Source organism: Elephantulus edwardii, unplaced genomic scaffold (assembly GCF_000299155.1).
Source record: "Elephantulus edwardii isolate Elephantulus edwardi_28Jun2011 unplaced genomic scaffold, EleEdw1.0 scaffold00014, whole genome shotgun sequence".
In the NCBI taxonomy this organism is placed as follows: Eukaryota; Metazoa; Chordata; class Mammalia; order Macroscelidea; family Macroscelididae; genus Elephantulus; species Elephantulus edwardii.
The window spans coordinates 27,707,129-27,725,301 of NW_006399764.1; the positions used below are offsets into that span (position 1 = coordinate 27,707,129).

General features: G+C 45.8%; 1 protein-coding gene across 1 annotated transcript in view; it reads left to right on the top strand.

Moving 5' to 3' along the window:
- The window catches only part of GLIS3 (GLIS family zinc finger 3), a 503,376-nt gene that overhangs the window by 170,557 nt on the left and 314,646 nt on the right, over nucleotides 1–18,173 (top strand). The window contains exon 3 of the mRNA XM_006881316.1: nucleotides 2,209–3,307. Within this exon, the coding sequence (XP_006881378.1) occupies nucleotides 2,209–3,307 (1,099 nt within the window). The remainder of the gene's footprint in view (nucleotides 1–2,208; nucleotides 3,308–18,173) is intronic.

Sequence of the window (18,173 nt, forward strand, 5' to 3'; positions counted from 1 at the left end):
ATAAAATGTGTGTGAATGGTTGACTGGAAATCCACTGTGCTCTGTAAACTTTCAGATCACATTAAAAGTAAACCCCTGAGAGCTGCAACATGAGTAGATCTATCCACATCTGTGTTGGTTGTTGTTGTGTACCATAGAGTCAGAATCGATCCACAGCTGACCCTCCAGTGGGTTTTCAGAGGCGTTTAATCACAGGCGGTTAATCACATGGTGGAGACTGCCCATCCTTCTCCTGAGGGGCAGCTGGTGGATTTGAATCACGTGCCTTCAGGATTGCAGCGTAGCTTCTGGCCAGTAGGACACCAGTGCACACTACACCTGTGTTTATTGTAGCATTATTCACAATAGTATAGAGAGGTAAACAGATGAGGGAGAGAATGGTTTAAAAGCAATATATGAAGGTTGAATAGTGTAGTATACTCTGTGTGTGTGTGTGTGTGTGTGTGTGTGTGTGTGTGTGTTTGAAATTATATACCAATGAAGGAATTTTACTTTTCAAAGAGAAGAGCGAACTGGGCAGGGGGGAGGGTTGGACAGGGAGAAAAATGCAACAATGAATGAATGGAAATCGAAAATTTTTGTATATGTTCATTAAAATTAATAAAATAAAATGAAAAAAAAAGAGGGAGGCAAACAACCCCTGTCCCATGGTGAAGAAATGAATAAAGAAACTATGGTACATTTACACAGCAGAGTACTATGCAACTTTGAAAACAATAAAGAATTGACAAAATACTGTGCAACATGAATGAATCCGTAGGACACAATGCTGTGTGAAATATATCAGTCACAAAAGGACGAATACAGTTATTACCATGGACTGCCAAGAAAACAAACAGTTCATTCTAGAGAGGGTTAAACCAGTCTGCTCCTTCGAGGCAAGGATTCTGGGGCTTCGTCTGACATACTTTGGACATGTTGAGGGAGAGGTCTTTAGAGAGGGACATCATGCTGGGTAGAGTAGAGGGACAGCACAGGAGTGGAAGACCCTCTATGAGGTGGATTGATTCGGTGACTGGGATAATTGGGATGGGAGTGTCAGAGACAGTGCGATTGGCACAGGATAGAGCAGGGTTTAGGGCTGTTGTACATAGGGTCGCTATGAGTCGCAAACGACTCGACGGCACATAACAACAACAACAAAGAAAGGTTTATAGATCAGTAGGGTTAATGTAGCATGGTTACCAGGGAGAGGGGAGTAGAAACGAGGAAGTGAGTGATGGACACTTTGATGTGTGCGGGAGAAGACCGCATAGAGTGAATGGACACACAGACGCGGGTGTCGTGTCGGATGCTGTGGAACAGGGTGTGCTCAATTGACTGCTGGAAAAACCGAAATGCTTTGTCAGCTTGCGCGCAAATCCCACTAAAACATTATTTTAAAAAGGAGTTTTGAAGAAAAGGACAAGCACACAGAAGTTTCTTTCTGATCCCTCACTACCCGTCCTGAGTCCCCACCCCCCACCCCCGGCTGCCTCGGTTTTAAAGCGCTCCTTCATTTGACTGAAGTGTGAGTTGATAAGCTTCTTCTGGAGCCCTGGTGGTGCTGTGATTAAGGCATCCAATTGTTAACCCAGTAGTTGGTGGTTCAAATCCACCCACTGCTCTCTGGGAGAGAGCTAAGGAAGAGATGCAGGCTCTGAACCCCTGTGAGGCCAGCTCTCCTGCGTGCTGGTGGGTCACTGTGAGCCGGAGTCAGCTTGATGGCTGTGGGGTTTGCTTATATGCTCCCATTTCCTCAAGGGAAGCAGGGCCTTTGTGTAGATGAGTATTTCCAGCATGCTGCACACAGTAGGTGCTTAATACTCACTTACATGGTTTGACGAGACAGGCATCAGTCACTACTCCCAAGTCTCTAAGGCTTCACACACACACACACACACACACTAAAAAAAAAATAGACTTAAAACTAAAGCAAGGAATATTATTTGTTATCATTAAAGTATTAAGATTATTTCTAACAATAGCTCTTTTGTTTTATTATTCCAAGGAGTCGCGTTCTCCTTTATTGTCCTTCCTGGTAAAATGCTATTTCCCTGGAACTAAAGCCGTGGCTTTATCTTAACCAGAGAATGTGTGTTTAGCGGCAGGTGTCATTAGGGGAAATGCATACGAATTGTCAGCGCTGTGTTCTTTAGCTCTTAAGCAATCTATATCCTGCTAAAATGTTTGTCTTTTTTCCCCTTCTCCTTCTGGCTGTCGCTCCAGGTCCCTTATTTCACGGGAGTCTCTGGAGTCAACGACTTTGAGCCTGACCGAAGGCAAGTCAGCGTTGAGCGTTAAACAGGAGTGGTCACACGGCTACAGGACTCTGCCTTCGCTGCCCTCGAACTCTGGCTCCCAGAACAGCAGTGAGCTCGGGGACATCCTGAACCTCCCTCCGGGATCCGCCTTGTCCAGTGGCAGCGTCTCTAACTCCTTACCGCCCTACCTTTTTGGCATGGAGAGCAGCCACTCTCCCTACCCCAGCCCCAGGCACTCCGCCAGGTCCCACTCCGCCCGCTCCAAGAAGCGGGCCCTGTCGCTGTCCCCACTCTCAGACGGCATGGGCATCGACTTCAACACTATCATCCGCACCTCGCCCACCTCCCTGGTCGCCTACATCAACAGCTCCAGGGCTTCCCCGGCCAACATGTCCCCGCAGCCTGAGGTCTACGGCCACTTCCTGGGTGTGCGTGGTAGCTGCATCCCCCAGCCCTGCTCTGTTCCTGGCAGCCAGAAGGGTCTGCTGGTGGCCAGCGGTGGGCTGGCCGTCCCAGTCTACCAGGAGGACGGTGTGGCCGAGTATGAGCGCATGCAGCAGCTGGAGCACGGTGGCCTCCAGCCCGACCTGGTGGGCAACATGGTGGTGCAGCATGGCCAGTCCAGCAGCCTGCTGAAGGCTGAGTGCCTGGACGACTTCCCTGGGGGCGGCCTGGACCTGCCTTCTGCACCCCCTCTTACTCCCTTGCCACCCCCACCCCAAGGCCCGCCACCGCCCTACCATGCCCACTCGCATCTTCACCACCAGGAGCTGGTCCCCCATGCCCAGCCGCTGTCCCTGGCCCAGGCGGCCCTGGAGGAGGATGGGGACATGGATGACCTCGGGGCCAAGCACTGCTGTCACTGGATAGACTGCAGCGCCCTGTACGACCAGCAGGAGGAGCTGGTGCGGCACATCGAGAAGGTCCACATCGACCAGCGCAAAGGAGAAGACTTCACCTGCTTCTGGGCAGGTTGTCCGCGCAGGTACAAGCCCTTCAACGCCCGCTACAAGCTGCTCATCCACATGCGAGTCCACTCCGGGGAGAAGCCCAACAAGTGCACGGTGAGTGTCCGGAGCCCGTGAGGCTGTGTCGGGGTGCGGTCCAGCTTGATGTCCATGCGTCTCTCCATCCTTCGCTTTCAAGTCCGGGACGCATTCTTCCCGGATGGAGTTTGGATGTCCATCTCTAGATGCCCGTGAGGTTTGCTCTAAGGAGGGGAGGGTTTCTCTATGTCTTAATGACTGCGGTGTAGCTCCTCTACGGAGGTGTAGGACCATCATGCCCTTGGCACATGACCGCTAAGTTAGCACACACTTTGTGTTTTTGAAATACATAATGACGTGGAAGAGTGGATATATCACACTACCACTGTGTGTTAACTCTCTTGTACAGCAAATATGTGATGATGCGCTCTTCTCTCCATGGACACCTGGCTTGGAGTACAATGACTCACCTGTTTAAACTCACCCCTGAGCAGCTCAGCCAGGGAGGATGTGGCCGTGCTTCCACACACTTACTTACACGATGCTTCTGGAGGTTGTCAGCTCAGCTAGGGACTGGTAGCCTGTGTGAAAACCCCCAGGGCAGACAATAGGAGAGCGTCTCCAGGAATCCTCCTCATTTTAAAGAGTTCTGTGGGAGTCAGCTAGAGAGCGTGGCTTCCATGTGCAGTAGACGTACGTGTGTTCAGTCATCCCTTCCTTTCCTCTAGGGTTGAGATCCTGGAAGCGAATCTGTTTCTTGGTCAGATTGACTAGTTTTGAGTAATGACTCTTAAGTGATTTCACAATAATTTTGTATCAAACAGAAACCCCCAGATTTACCAGGAAGCATCCCTTTCTGGGATTTGAAGACTGTTTTGCATAATCTTGGACATCTCCCTTACCTCTTGTGCTTTAAGGTAGTTTAGAAGAGATGGAGTATCTGCTTCTGAGTGACAGATCCGGCTCCCAACTCGAGTTAGAGAGGAGGAATAGCTTCTTCAGAGTGACACATGGTAGACCTCTCGGTACTCTCTGGATTTTGAACATTTTGGATCAACTGTGCAAATGCCATAAATTGTTTTGATAGTGCCTACTTAATTGGACTGTGGGTCCTGGAGTCCCTTCCTTCCACAGTATACCTCATGGTAAATTTTGATACCGTACACCTTACTCTATGGAGGATTCTGTGTTAGACAATTCCATTTACCCCATAGCCTCTTGTGAGCAGGGAAGACTTTCAGTTTCTGGAGTCAAATAGTCCAGCCCTCTAGTTCTGACTAATCCTTGCTGAAAATAGATTGCTGGGTTTAGCTTCACTGGAACAAACCGAATGGCATGAGTGATCATTAAAAAAAAAGAATTTTAATGGGTTTTTTTTTCATTGCAAATGTAATTTTTGTACAACAGAACTTCCCTGCCACTTTGCATGGTTTCTGGACTTTGCAAAGACACGGGACTTTGTGGGGTTGATGATTGCTAGAGTGTGTGGTGGTGATGAAAAAGAGAACTTTAGGGAAAGAACGCGCGGAGGGTTAGCTAGCAGACAGACCCCCTTAGAGCTTTCCATAGTCCTGTTCAGACTGGACGCGAGGCTGTGGTTTCTCTCCTTGACACACTGTCCAGTTCCAGGGGAATCTTGTCCAACTCTGGAATGTTAAAATGGATGAGCATATCCAGTCTGGCACCACAGTGTTGACTTGTTTGTGAGGGACGGCAGATCTAGCTGACCATGCGTGAAGTCGAATCTAGTCACTGTCTAGTTTTAAGAGGAAGACCCTAATTTTTGTTCTGAAGCTTGAGTACCAGGCACAGACAATATGACTTCTGATAGTGTTGACACTACTCTTTGTCACCTGCTTGATGTTTGGGCTGGAGGTGACCAGCGTGAATGACCTCGCTGTGGACATTGGCTGGTCCAGCAGTCCCTCGTTACAGATGCCTGAGGGCTTCTGCTTGTACTTCAGTGGAAATTCGCCCTCACTTTGAGGCCATTGAACCATCCTCAAACCCCTTATCACAGTCCCCTTGCCTCGCTGCCTGTGCAGCTTTTAAATCATTAAAAAGGCTTCATGCATTTTCTTAACACTAATCAAAAACAACCCACGACCTTCCCCTCGGTCATTACTCATAGCGACTCCACAGGACAGAGTGCATTTCCCCGTGGGGTTTCCAAGGCTATGCATCTTTACAGAAGCAGGCTGGGGGGTTGAACTGCTGATCCTTTGGTCAGCAGCAGTTTGCTTAACCATTGTGCCACTAAGACTCCTTTTGCACTAAATAAATCGAACTAACCCCACTGCTTTCTCGTGACGTTCCGATTCCTTGCAGTCCTTCATTCACACTCTTTGTGGCGGGAGGTTGCTTTATCTTCATCTGGTAGAGAAGCTGGTTGGTTTGCTCACCTCTGGTTAGCACAGCTCAACACTTAACATTTTGTGACACCAAGGCTGCTGCTTGCATGGGAGGAAACCAAAATAGAACCATATTCACCTATATGACTTACTTCTACATTCAACTTAAAGACACAAATCCAAATTTCATTTGTGTTCTCAAGTTGAAGCTTGTATATAACATGTCTCTTGTGGACACACATCAGAAAATAAGGTATGTTTATGTACCTCTTGCAAACCAATCGATGCTCTTGGACCTGGACACAAAGACCTGTGAAAACTGACATTTGTCATTTCTCACTGCTCTCACAGCTGTTGCTCATTGATTCAAAACTCAAGGTGTTTGCCAAGAAAAGTGGCCACTTTCCTCTTTTAAAAGATGTCAAATGATGTTCTGGCTTTTGTGACTGAACATTTTGTGTCACGTGCTGCAGAGGTTGGGCCCACTTTAAGTTCTAAGGCCTGGTCTGTGTTTCTTCTGTTGTTATTGTTGTGAAGTGCTGTTGAGTTGGTTCTGAAACATGGCAAGGCCGTTTGCAGCAGAACGAAGCACTGTTCCCGTCTGCACCATCTCCTCAGGCAGTCTCTGTTTGAGCTCGCTGTGGTAGCTACTGAGGCAGTCCATGTGGTTGAAGGTCATTCTCTTTTTCACCGGCCCTCTTCTTACCAAGGGTGGTGTTTGTCTGCAGAGACTGGTCCCTTCTGTAGCATGTGGAGAGCATCTCGCTGTCCTTAGTTCTGCGGGACGTGCTGCTGGCTGTGCTTTTGTCATACCTGTGTTTAATTTACCGTGCGCGCTAGTTACAGTGAGTCATCATTTTCGGTTACTGAGTTTATTGACCCAAGAAAGATTTAATGACCCAGTTTTGTTTGGTGACCATGGCTACAAGGAGCACAATGAGCTTCTGAAAGTCTTGGCTGGAGGAGGCGTGCAGTTGTGCTGCCTGGTGACAGCCGCTTACAGTCAGGCTCCCACCAGTGCCCTTCCCCAACGAGAAATTCCATCTCATGCATGGGAGAGCACGTGTCTGGAATCGCAGACGGTAACTCCGTGGCCTTCCCCAGAACTCGGGAGTCCAGGCGGCAGCGAAGGGGAAGGAGTGTTACTAGATTATCGGTTAACTTACTGGAAGAACAGACTGCTTGCTTGCTTCCTTTCCCACCCAAACCACTCCACCCGTCTGCAGGTCTCATTCTTGTTGCTTCTGTAGAAAACCAGACTAACTGGTCTCTTGCCAGGTCTGGCTTCGATTATAGACAAGTGAGTAGTGGAAGCCCTCCCAAAGCCTGCAGCTCGTCCAGAGCCCCACTGTGACAGGGTCCTTAAGGGGACCCACCAGCGTCCACTCACTGCCCTCTGTTCCTAGAACAGGGTCCAGGTGTCAGGCCATCCTGCTGGGAACTTCTGGGCTTGCCGGATGGTCTTGCCAGCCTTGGTCCATCGTAGTGTCTGCCATCCCAGGTCTCCTGTTACTGATTGTCACGGTGGTGTGGACTCAGGGTCCCTTACGTACACTATGATGAAACGCAATCACTGTGTGGTCCTGCACATCTCGAGCACCATTGTTTTATCCGTCTCATAGAGGGGCTCTCTCCTTTTTATTGACCTTCTCATTTTCCCAACATGATGTCCTTTCCCAGTGATTGGTCTTTCTTGATTACTGAAATGAGATGAAATCTTCCCTCCTTGCTTTTAGGGGCCATTTTTACTTCCTCGAAGACTGAGTTACATATGCTGAATTCTAGTAAGATTTCCTAAGATGATAAAGTTCTGAATTCTCAAATGAGAAAGAAGCATGAAATCTTTATGTTGGACACTCCTTCTCCACTTTTTGTCTCCTGATCTTAAAAGGACAGTATCAACCCCACAGATGGGCAGTAATCATCCTTCACAGTATCTGTAGCAGTTCTTCCAACAGGAGTATTTTTACAGTGTTAACTGTTACTAGCTTCTTTTAAGCAGGTTCTTTTGAAACAAACTTGCATTGACCGATGTACAGCAGACTGAACCACCTCTTGATGTTGTACCATCTCCACATTCACTGCTGTGTCAAGTCCATTGTGGGAGCTGCTGTGTCAGCTGTCTTGTTGAGGGTTGTTTTCTTTTTTAAAAAACATGTATTCTTTTAAGTAATGATTTTTTAAATGCAACACATGTATTTTTTACAGCATATTTTTTTCCATTTAATTTACCCCTATTCATTTATTGTTGCACCTTTTCCTCTCTGCCCACCCTCCTTCCCAGTTCCTTTTTCTCTTCATCAGCAAACAAATGGATAGAGCAGCTCTGGTATATTCACACAATGGAATACTATGCTGCATTGAAAAACAAGGAATTCATGAAATATTATACAAAATGGGTGACCTGGAGGACATTATGCTGAGTGAAATATCTCAGTCACAAAAGGAGAGACCTGCATAGTGCCTGCATAGTGCCACTGTTGTAAAATGGGACTGACATTGAGAGTGGGGAGAGACTGAGAAAGAGGGGATAACTAATGTTTACTGCATTGAAACAGATGAGGGAGAGAACGGTTTATAAGAATTATAGGACTAGGTATTATTTTTATGACAAGATTACAGAAAAAGAAATGATTAGTAAAGTGGACTTGGGGGGGGGAGGATTGTATAATGAAAGAATTTTTTTTTTTCCAAAGAGGGTTGTTTTCTTGATCCTGTACTTCACCAAACATGATGTGAGATGCCCTCCATTGGAGACAGGTTCTTCCTGGAGACAGGTCTGAAGTACATGAGTTGAGGTCTCTCCATCCTTGTTCTCAAGAGCACTCAGTCTACTTCTTCCAAGACAGATGTATTTATGAATTTGTTCTTTTGGCATTGATTCAGTCATTTTCATTAACACCAGAATTCAGATGTATCTGTTCTTCTTGGACCTTCTTTATTTGTTATCTAATAATCACATGACTAGGAAGTGATTAAATATGTGGCTTGATTCAGACACACATTAGTCCTAAAAGTGATATCTTTGCTTTTAAACACTTCAAAGAATTCTTTTTCCAACATAGTTGCCCAATGCAACATAATGTTTGCAGTGTATTTTTTTACTAGATTTTCCCCATTGGCATTAACTGTAGATCCAACCAGCATGAAATCCTTGACCATTTCAGCCGTTCCTCCATTTACCATGATGCTGTTTACTGGTACAGTTCTGTTTTTGTTTACCTGAGGTTGAGGAGTAAAGCATCTTAAGATTCTACTTTTCTACCTTCTTCAGATACATCTTTCAGGGTTTTTTTAGAAGTAAGGTTGTGCCGCCTGAAGACCACGGGCTGTTGAGGGGTCTCCCGCCAAATCCCCTGGGTGCCGTCTTCTTCATATAGTCTGCCTGCCGGGTTTATTTTTACCACAGATGCCTGTATGTTAAAGAATGTGGAGTGCCTGCGGACTGTTGATGCCCCAAATGAGAAGACTCATCTCGGGCAGGGAGACAGGATTCTGTGCCCAAATCAGAAACACGAGGACGTGCCCCCACGCACAATGGAAAGCAGTTGTACCAGGAGACCAGGGAGTGTTAATAAGGGAATTAGGGGGAATGTGGGTTGCCACTTAAATGTTGCTTATTTTTCCTGGATGAATTTTTGCCCAATAGCAACAAGGAATTTTGCAAAACCCTAACCCACCCACAGATTTTCATGAAAATGTCACTGACCAAAGACAGTTTTGAATTTGCTATGAATTGACTCATTTCTCCACAGGCATTTTGCCTGGCAAGATCCCGAATATTTGCTTTGGCTTGTGCATTGAGCAGTTTGCTTTTTAAGTAACATTGGATTAAGAATACACAAAAATAAATACAGAGCGAGGGCTATGTGTCCGTTCCCCATGGCCTGCTTTGTGGGTGCGTGGGCCAGCTTTCGCTATGGAAGAAGTTTATTGAGGAAAAGTAAATTCACTGTAAGTTCTGCATGAGGGTTCCTCCCTCCCCGTATCCTTTATTTTGTTCTTTTGATAAGTATTTACATGGATTGGTAACCACACTTGTAGAACCAGAAATAGCCCAAGGAAAAGCCATAGCTTTTAGTTGCCACTTTATGCCTTTTTGTTGGCCAATCTTAGTCAATTTTTAGCATCATTTTTGGAGGGAGAGTATAGAAAATATTAACAAAAATACTGGAAGTTCAGATCTGTCCAGAGATGCCTCAGAAACAGAGGTTTTACCTGCTTTATTCTGATTTGACCTCTTGCCAGGGTTTTGAATTTTCACACCAGATAGACAGAATCAGAATCTGCATTTTGATGAGATTTCTCAAGTGATTCTTACAGATCGACCAAGTGTATGTTCACATACGACAGAATCGGGGAACTTGTTAAAAGGTCGATTCTGGTTTAGTCTCTCTAGAGTAGAAATGTTTATTCTCAGCAGGGGCTTGACCAGAATGAAGGGATTCAGAACCCTGCTGGGAAGAAAGGTCGTGATTGGTCAGAGGTAAATGTTCAGCCTTCTTTCCCGATCCTCTCTTCTCACAGCATCAAACCATTTGGAAATGGTTTCTCTGGCTGGGTTTTTCCATTATGTGTGCCACTGCACATTGTAATCTTCTGTGTAAATAAGTCGCTTCCCTTTTTCTGTAGGAATTAATCTGCCCTTTCTAGGTTCAGTTTCTATGTTCCCTTCCTCCAGGGAGCTCTGGTGATCTATTGGTAAAAAGCTGTGTTATAATCCTGAAGACGTGCGGTTTGAGTCCACGACGTGCTCCACAGGAGAATTTGGTCAGTTTCCTCTTGTGCAGTTTACTGCCTTTTAAAACCCATTGGAGGGTCAGCTAAGGGCCAGTTCTGTCTCAGTGCTCAACAACAACAACAACAACAACAACAACAACACTATGAAGCCTGCTCAGACTCTATAGACCTAGTTGGAATTCTCTTTCCATTCCCTCATTGAAGAGTTTACACAGACCCTTGTCACAGCCCTAGTTTCCTTGCAGTGTAACAGCTACTTGTAAAACTGTCACACATACACACCACTTGTATACCCCAGAAGTCTCTTAACTAAATTCCTCGAAAGAATGTCCCGTTGATTGCTATCCCCCAACTTGTAGGCCAGGGTGTGTGATCTTGACTCTTGTATTTCCAGCTTAATGGATCAACAACCATTGATTGGGTGGCCAACCCAGGGCACATGTTACTCGCACAGATTCTTCTCAAGCGTATGCTCCTGTACAGGTTTCAGATAGATCCTTCCACTCTCAAAAAGTATCAGGATTTGAGTAACACAAATGATTGAGGTGCAATTACTGACCTTCAGCTGCTCATCAAAGGGTCTGTGCTACAGACCTACCAGCCACAGAAGGAAGGGCTGCCTGGCCAGCTGCTTCTGGAAGAATCGGGGCTTTGGAAACCCTGGGATGTTCCACTCAGTTCTACTGGGTTGCAAATAGGCAGAAACAGTTCCGCAGCAGTAAGTTTGGGTTTTGTTCTTTTACAGTTTGTTTCATTGACTATGCAAAGGCATTTGACTGTGTAGATTATAACAAACTATGGCTGACTCTGAGAAGAATGGGAATCCCAGAACATTTGATTGTTCTAATGCGAAACCTATACTTGGACCAGGAGGCAGCCGTCAGAACAGAGCAAGGGAACACTGCATGGTTCAAAATTGGGAAGGGCGTACGCCAGGGATGCATCCTATCTCCATACCTTTTCAACCTATATGCAGAACAGATTAGCCGGGAGGCTGGGCTCTATGAGGAGAAATGTGGGGTCAAGATTGGTGGACGATTTATCAACAATCTGTGTTATGCAGATGACACAACCCTGCTTGCTGAAACTGAAGAGGACCTGAAGCACCTGCTGCAGAGGGTCAAGGACTGCAGCCTCCAATATGGATTGAGGCTCAGTGTCAAGAAGACAAAGATTCTCACCACTGGACCAGTTGACAGCATCAGGATGGATGGTGAAGAGATTGAGATTGTACACAGCTTTAGTTTGCTTGGCTCTGTAGTCAACAGTCTTGGCACCAGCAGCCAGGAAATTAAAAGGCGCACTGCCATCGGAAAGTCTGCTGTTAGGGACCTCTCCAAAGTACTGAAGAGCAGTGGTGTCTCTCTGGAGACTAAGGTGCATCTGATACAGGCCATGGTCTTCGCAATCACCTGTTATGCATCAGAGAGTTGGACAATGACCAGGGAGGATAGAAGGAGAATTGATGCCTTTGAGCTGTGGTGCTGGAGAAGAGTATTGAGAATACCATGGACTGCTAGGAAAACAAACAGATTTGTCCTGGAAAGGGTTAAACCGGGTGGCTCCTTGGAGGCAAGGATTCTGAGGCTCTGTCTAACATACTTTGGACATGTTGTGAGGAGAGACAGGTCCTTGGAGAAAGGACATCATGCTTGGGTGAGTGGAGGGACAGTGCAGGAGGGGAAGGCCCTCTATGAGGTGGATTGATTCAGTGACTGGGATAATTGGGATGGGAGTGTCAGAGACAGTGTGATTGGCACAGGACAGGGCAGAGTTTAGGGCTGTTGTACATAGGGTCGCTATGAGTCGCAAGTGACTCAACGGCACATAACAACAGTTTGAAACATAATTGTTCGGTATTCCCTTGGATTTTTAAATTTTATGATTGAATTTGTTGTTAGAACTTATCATTGACAACTCTCATACAAAACATACCCATTTTAATTTTAATTTCAATTTTTTTAGTCCAAGGTGACTCATGTACATGGAAAGAAACATTTTTGGTTGTGTATTTTATGATCTCATGGGGCAGAGTTGTTGTTAGATGCCTTTGAGTCAAGTACGACTCATAGTGACCCTGTGATGACGATTGTACAGGACAGAGTTCAGATCTGCTGCTCAAGGGGTCACTGTGAGTCATACTCAACTCAGTGGCACCTATCAGTGATTATCAAGGAAGAAGAGTTGGGGTTACAGCTCAGTCTTTGGCCCCAGCGCCTCTGCCCTGAGAACCTCCTAGAACCTGGAGCTCAGAGGGCACGTCTTCCCCTAGAACCTACCTCCTGAATTTAGCCTTCAAACGTTCAGAGTTGTGAGAGAGTAGAGCTTTGTTTCCTGAAGTCCACACTGTGTCTGACACACTTGAACCTGTTGCTGCAGCTGCTGTGTCAGTCCATCTCATTGAGGGTCTGCCTCTCCTTCACTGATTCCACACCATTCCAGGCACGGTGCCCTTACAAAAGATTAGCCTCTTTTTGCAACATACTCAAAGTCTGTGAGATGAAGCTTCATCAGCTCTGCTTCCAAGGCACGTTCTGGCTCCACTTTTCTCCGAGACATAGCTGTTTATTCTTTGGCGGTTTGTGAGTTACAATGTTCTGCAGCAGCACAATTCGAAGAACTGAACTCTTCTTCTGTCATCCTTATTCATTGCGTAGCTCTCACATGATTAGACAAGGTGATTGGAAAGATTGTTCTCCTTCGTCCTTAGACTTAACGTCATTGCTCTTCAGGAGCTGGGTCAAAAGGATGAGCTCCATGCCCAATTCTTTTCTCTTTTTTAAAATTTTTATTTTATATTGGTTTGCTTACAAAGTTTGTATACATTATGTTTCACACTCTCCTTCATTCACATTGTGTTTTATTCAATCATTCCCATTAATTGTGTTTTAGAAAATTAATTAAAAAAAAGAAAATTAATCACAGTGGAACTGTGCCCACCATTACCCTGTCTTTCCAGATCCCCACAAAATCTTTCCCTTTTTTTTAACACCCACCCACCACATTGTGTGACCTCTGATTACCCCCTTGTCCATCCTCACTCCTCAGCTCCTGTCCTCTCCCCGTTGGATCCTCATACATGTTTTACTTTATATTTCTTCTATTTCTAGTCATATTTCTGTTTCAACGGTAATGATCTTAGGCAGTTTTTGTCTTATGAGATAGTTTGCTTACTCAGTTCAGTGCTCTCCAGCCTCTCCAAAGTTATGCAATAATTTTCGAAATCTTTGTTCCTGAGTGCTGCATAGTATTCCATCATGTGTATATTGCCACAGTTTCTCAGTGCATTCAATTGTGGTTGGATGTTTGGGCTGTTTCCATGTTCTTGTGATTGTGAATAACGCTGCTGTGGAAATTGAAGCACAGATCTCATTCTGCATCTCAGTTCTCATTTTCTTGAGGTACATTCCTAGCAGTGCTATAGCTGGGTCATATGGAATTTTTAAATTATTATTATTTAAAAATTAATTTTAATGAACGTTTAAAGATATTTTGGATTTCCATACATTCATTGTTGCATTTTTCTCCCTGCCCATCCCTCCCCTCAGTTTGCACTTCTCTTTGAAAAGTAAAAAAACATTTCTTTCATTGGTATAGAATACCCTCTGCCCCCTGCCTTGAGTATACTCCACTATGCGATCTTCATTCTGGACTCTTGTCATAACCATAATACCCAGTCATACATCACTTTCAAACAGTTCTCTCCCTCATCTGTTTCAATACAGTATACAGAATTTATCCAGTTTTTCTCAGTCTCACCCCAACCCTAATGCCAGTCCCATTTTACAACAGTGGAACCATATAGCACCTGTCCTTTTGTGACTGAGATACTTCACTCAGCATAATGTCCTCCAGAGTCACTCATTTTGAATAATATTGCATGAGTTCATTGTTTTTCAATGCAGCATAGTAGTCCTGTGTGAATATACCACAGCTTCTCTATCCATTCTTTTGTTGATGGGCACTTATTTCCAACTCTTTGCTATTGTGAACAAAGCTGCAATAAACATGGGTGTGCATATATCTGCCTGGGTGGCAGTTATGGTTTCTTGAGGGTATATTCCCAGTAATGGAATTGCATGGTCAAATGGAATATGGAATTTCTTTGTTCACCTTTGTGAGGAAATGCCAAACTGCCTTCTAGAGTGGTTGTACCATTATACAATCCCACCAACAGTGTATGAGAGTTCCTGTCTTTCCACATCCTCTCCAACATTTACTGCTTGTTGTCCTGTTAAACTTTGCTATTACGATTGGGGTGAGATGGTATATCATTGTGGTTTTGATTTGTATCTCTCTTATTGCTAGTGGTTTTGAGCATTATTTCATGTATCTCCAACTCTTCGTTATTGGTAGTAGCAGGCTACAGACCTTTGATTTCTAAAAAAAGAAGTCTGATAAAACAATGTCTCCTTGAAGGGGAAATGGGAGGCCCAGCCTTGGATAAATTCTGAGATAGGAATTTGTCATCACTTCACCTAGAGCTCCCTTGATACCTCAGGGCCCTCTCTGATTCCTGTCCACTGGTTCTAAGCTTGTGCCCCAAAGGAAATTTGGGGGGAAATTGTCTCATACGTGTAAATTACGAATGGTTGAGACAAATGCAGTGTGCAGACTCCCCCAAGGGAAGCCTCATTTCCCTAGGAATAGAGTAGTGCATTTACCTTACATCAGACAGTCCTTCAGGGACACGAGGGGGGAAGAAACAACTGTATGACAGATTCTAAGACTCTTGGGATTCAGTAAAGAGTATGATTAAAAGGGAGCAAAACTGGAGAACGTTAATCAAGATTATCTAACATTATCGAATGTGCAGCCCTCAAATCTGGACATGATATGTAGCTCTTGTTCATGTTCTAAACCAGTGTGTGACTGTCCCAAGGACCTTCGGCCTAACGTCTCTAGTTGGGGTCCAGGACTTGGCATTGTCCGCATATCTTCTTCATCTCACTGGCAGACTTTGTGAAGAACAACACACACCGACAATTGTATATGACAGCTTTAGAAACAGAGCCTGGCAATGGTGACTTACACTTCTCCTTTCTTCCTGTTGGTCAGAGTAGAGTCACATGGCCACAGCTAACTGCAGGGGAGTCTGGGAGGTGTAGTCTTCCTGCATGGTCAGGAGGAAAAATGTGTCCTAGTAGAGAAATCTGCACTGCAAATCCCAGAGATACGTCATTCGAATGCACCAGATGCTATCAGAAGGAGGACGGGCAGTCTCCTCCAGTGATTTACGGCCTGTGAGAACTCACTGGAGGGTAAACTCTGAGTTGGTTCTGACTTGAAGGCACACGACAATCAGATACTATCCCAATTATAAAGAACTAGAATTTCCCCTGCTGCCCTGTTTTCCACATCTCTTGACCAAGCCTGGTTCTCCATATTTCATGAAAAGAAATGTTTCCGTTTTGGTCTTGGCATTTCTGTGAGTGACCACCCTGACTCACAGGTGCACTTGTGTTAAAGACCTTTCCCTGCCCCTCCCCCTTAGCACTGGTGACCTCTTCACCTTTGATGGTCATCCCTCCGGATCGTAACAGCCCTATCTGGCTGTTGTTGTTCTCCAAAGACACTGTCATATGGTGACCACTGCTGGCCAGTTCCATTGTGCCAGGTAGACTGCTCAGTCAGCAGGGAAATGTGGCTAGTAGAAAAAGCTGCACTGCAAATCCCAAATCATTCGAATGCACCAGCTGCTATCAGGAAGGAGGACGGGCAGTCTCTTCCAGTCATTTACTGCCTGTGAGAACTCACTGGAGGCTCAGCTCTGAGTTGGTTTTGACTTGATGGCACATGACAAACAGATACTATCCCTTCTATCCCTGTCTTGTCTCTGTGACATATTCTTGGTAGGTCACGAGGATGTCTAGTAGGCACGTGCCCTTGCAGGACAGTGCCACACAAGGGCTGAAGGTCTTCCATTGCGCACAGAAGTTTGGTGTGAAGGACAAGCTTACCGTGATGGTGAAACACAACCCACCGTCTGTTCACCAAGTCACTTATTTGATCCCTGCATGTTGTAATACATGCCTTTCTGTCCTCCAAGTGCTTGCTTTTGGTCATGAATTGGCACAGGCTGACGGAGGGGGGGTGAGAAAAATGACAATGAGTCTCTATGGGCACTTTTGGTCCATTTCCATAAAAAGAGACAAACAAAATGAATTTGCCCAGCACTTATACTGTGTTCTTTGGTGTGTTTGCAAAGTCACCCCCAAGGATGACAAATTGTAAACACTGTGGAATACCACAGCCCCAGTTCAAGGCCGAGTCCCGTGTTCTGCCGACAGCTACCCTTCCTAGAAACGCTGAGAGTGTTTTAGGAAAATGAAGCTAGGCAAACAAGCTTATCAGGAGCGACAGTAGAAAGGAGTCATTGATTCTAATTAGGAGGTGTCAGATACACCGAGACAAAGTGGCTTTTGTGGAAGCCCCCGCCCCGAGCCATGGCTCAGTCTTTCCTGACTTGGAATAACCTGCCTGAGTTTCAGGTCCATGACTCTCAAGTGATTGAGCCATACTTGTCAGAACTTGTCTAAGTGTGGGTGAGGTTTGCTGGGTGACAAGGTGTCAGGAAGGTGTGAAGATGAGATGCACTTGGCTTATTTCTGAGAGCCCACATCTGATAACAAACCTAACGTGCTTCCTTCAAGTGACATCCAGCCCGTAGGGCTGCTGTGGGGCCGTGAGAACTGCTCTGCAGTGTTTCCAAGGTTGCCCATCCTTACGTAGTTACCTCATTGGGGAAGAGTGTTGACCGTCCCATGGTGGTGAGAAGCTGCACTGCAATCCCGAAGGCATACAGTTTGGATCCAGCAGTTGCTCTGGAGGTGAAGGATGGCCAGTCTCTTCTCCTGTGATTAACTGCCTCTAGAAACCCGCTGGAGGGTCAGCTACGGGTCAGTTCTGGCTTGACGATACACAACAACAACAACAACAATGGACTGTCATTGGAACAAACAAATATATCTTGGAGCCGGGCTGCTCTTGAGAGGCAAGGATATTGACGCTTCCCATACTTTGAGGATGTTATTAGGAAGTGCCAGCCCTCTAAAAAAGAAGTCATAGTAAGGAAATTAGAGGCTTGGCCAAAGGAAGGAAGACCCTCAGGGAGATAGATTAGCACAGTGGTGGCAACGCCGGGTTTGAGCTCGGTGAAGACTGTCAGGGTGGTGGCGGTGGGGCAGGGCTGCAGTTTGTGGTTCGTAGGATCTTGCTGTGAGTCTTGATCGATCCAGTGGCACCTAACAACAGCAACAGCAACAGCAGCGAGTGATCTGAGTAACAGGCTGCTTTATCTTCTTCTGTCGAGAAGCAGCTGCATTCAGGCCATCGACCTCTCATTTAACAACTGGTACACACGTCGTTCGCTTTGGCACCAGGGCACCTGTGGACCTCCCAGTGGACCATAAATAGATGGTTTTCAGGCAAGGCTGGGGTTGTAGCTGTATCTCTGGTTACTTCTGTAGTTGACGTTTTCCCTAGTAGTCCAGGGCATGGGCGCACTGCCAGTGAAGAATGTGCCCTGGGCCGTCTAGGTCAGCCTGCTCCTGCTCACAGTCTCCGGAAAGGCCACTTTCACACTGTGACATTGGTTTTGTGCTGTATCCATGGAATTTGGCCTTTTTTTGGGGGGGGGGGTCAGTTAAGGAGAGGGCTGTATTTGATAAAGAAAGAATGGACACATCACTCTAAGGGTTGGCTTCTCGGAGATGGCTACAGAATCATTCTGTGACACTGTCATTTTTCTACAGTTGGGAGTTCTGGGGAAAACAAATCTCATAGGATTTCAGGGTGAGGACCAAGGATCTTGGCAAAGCAGGGAAGTTCAGTTCAAACTTAGACATGTGTGT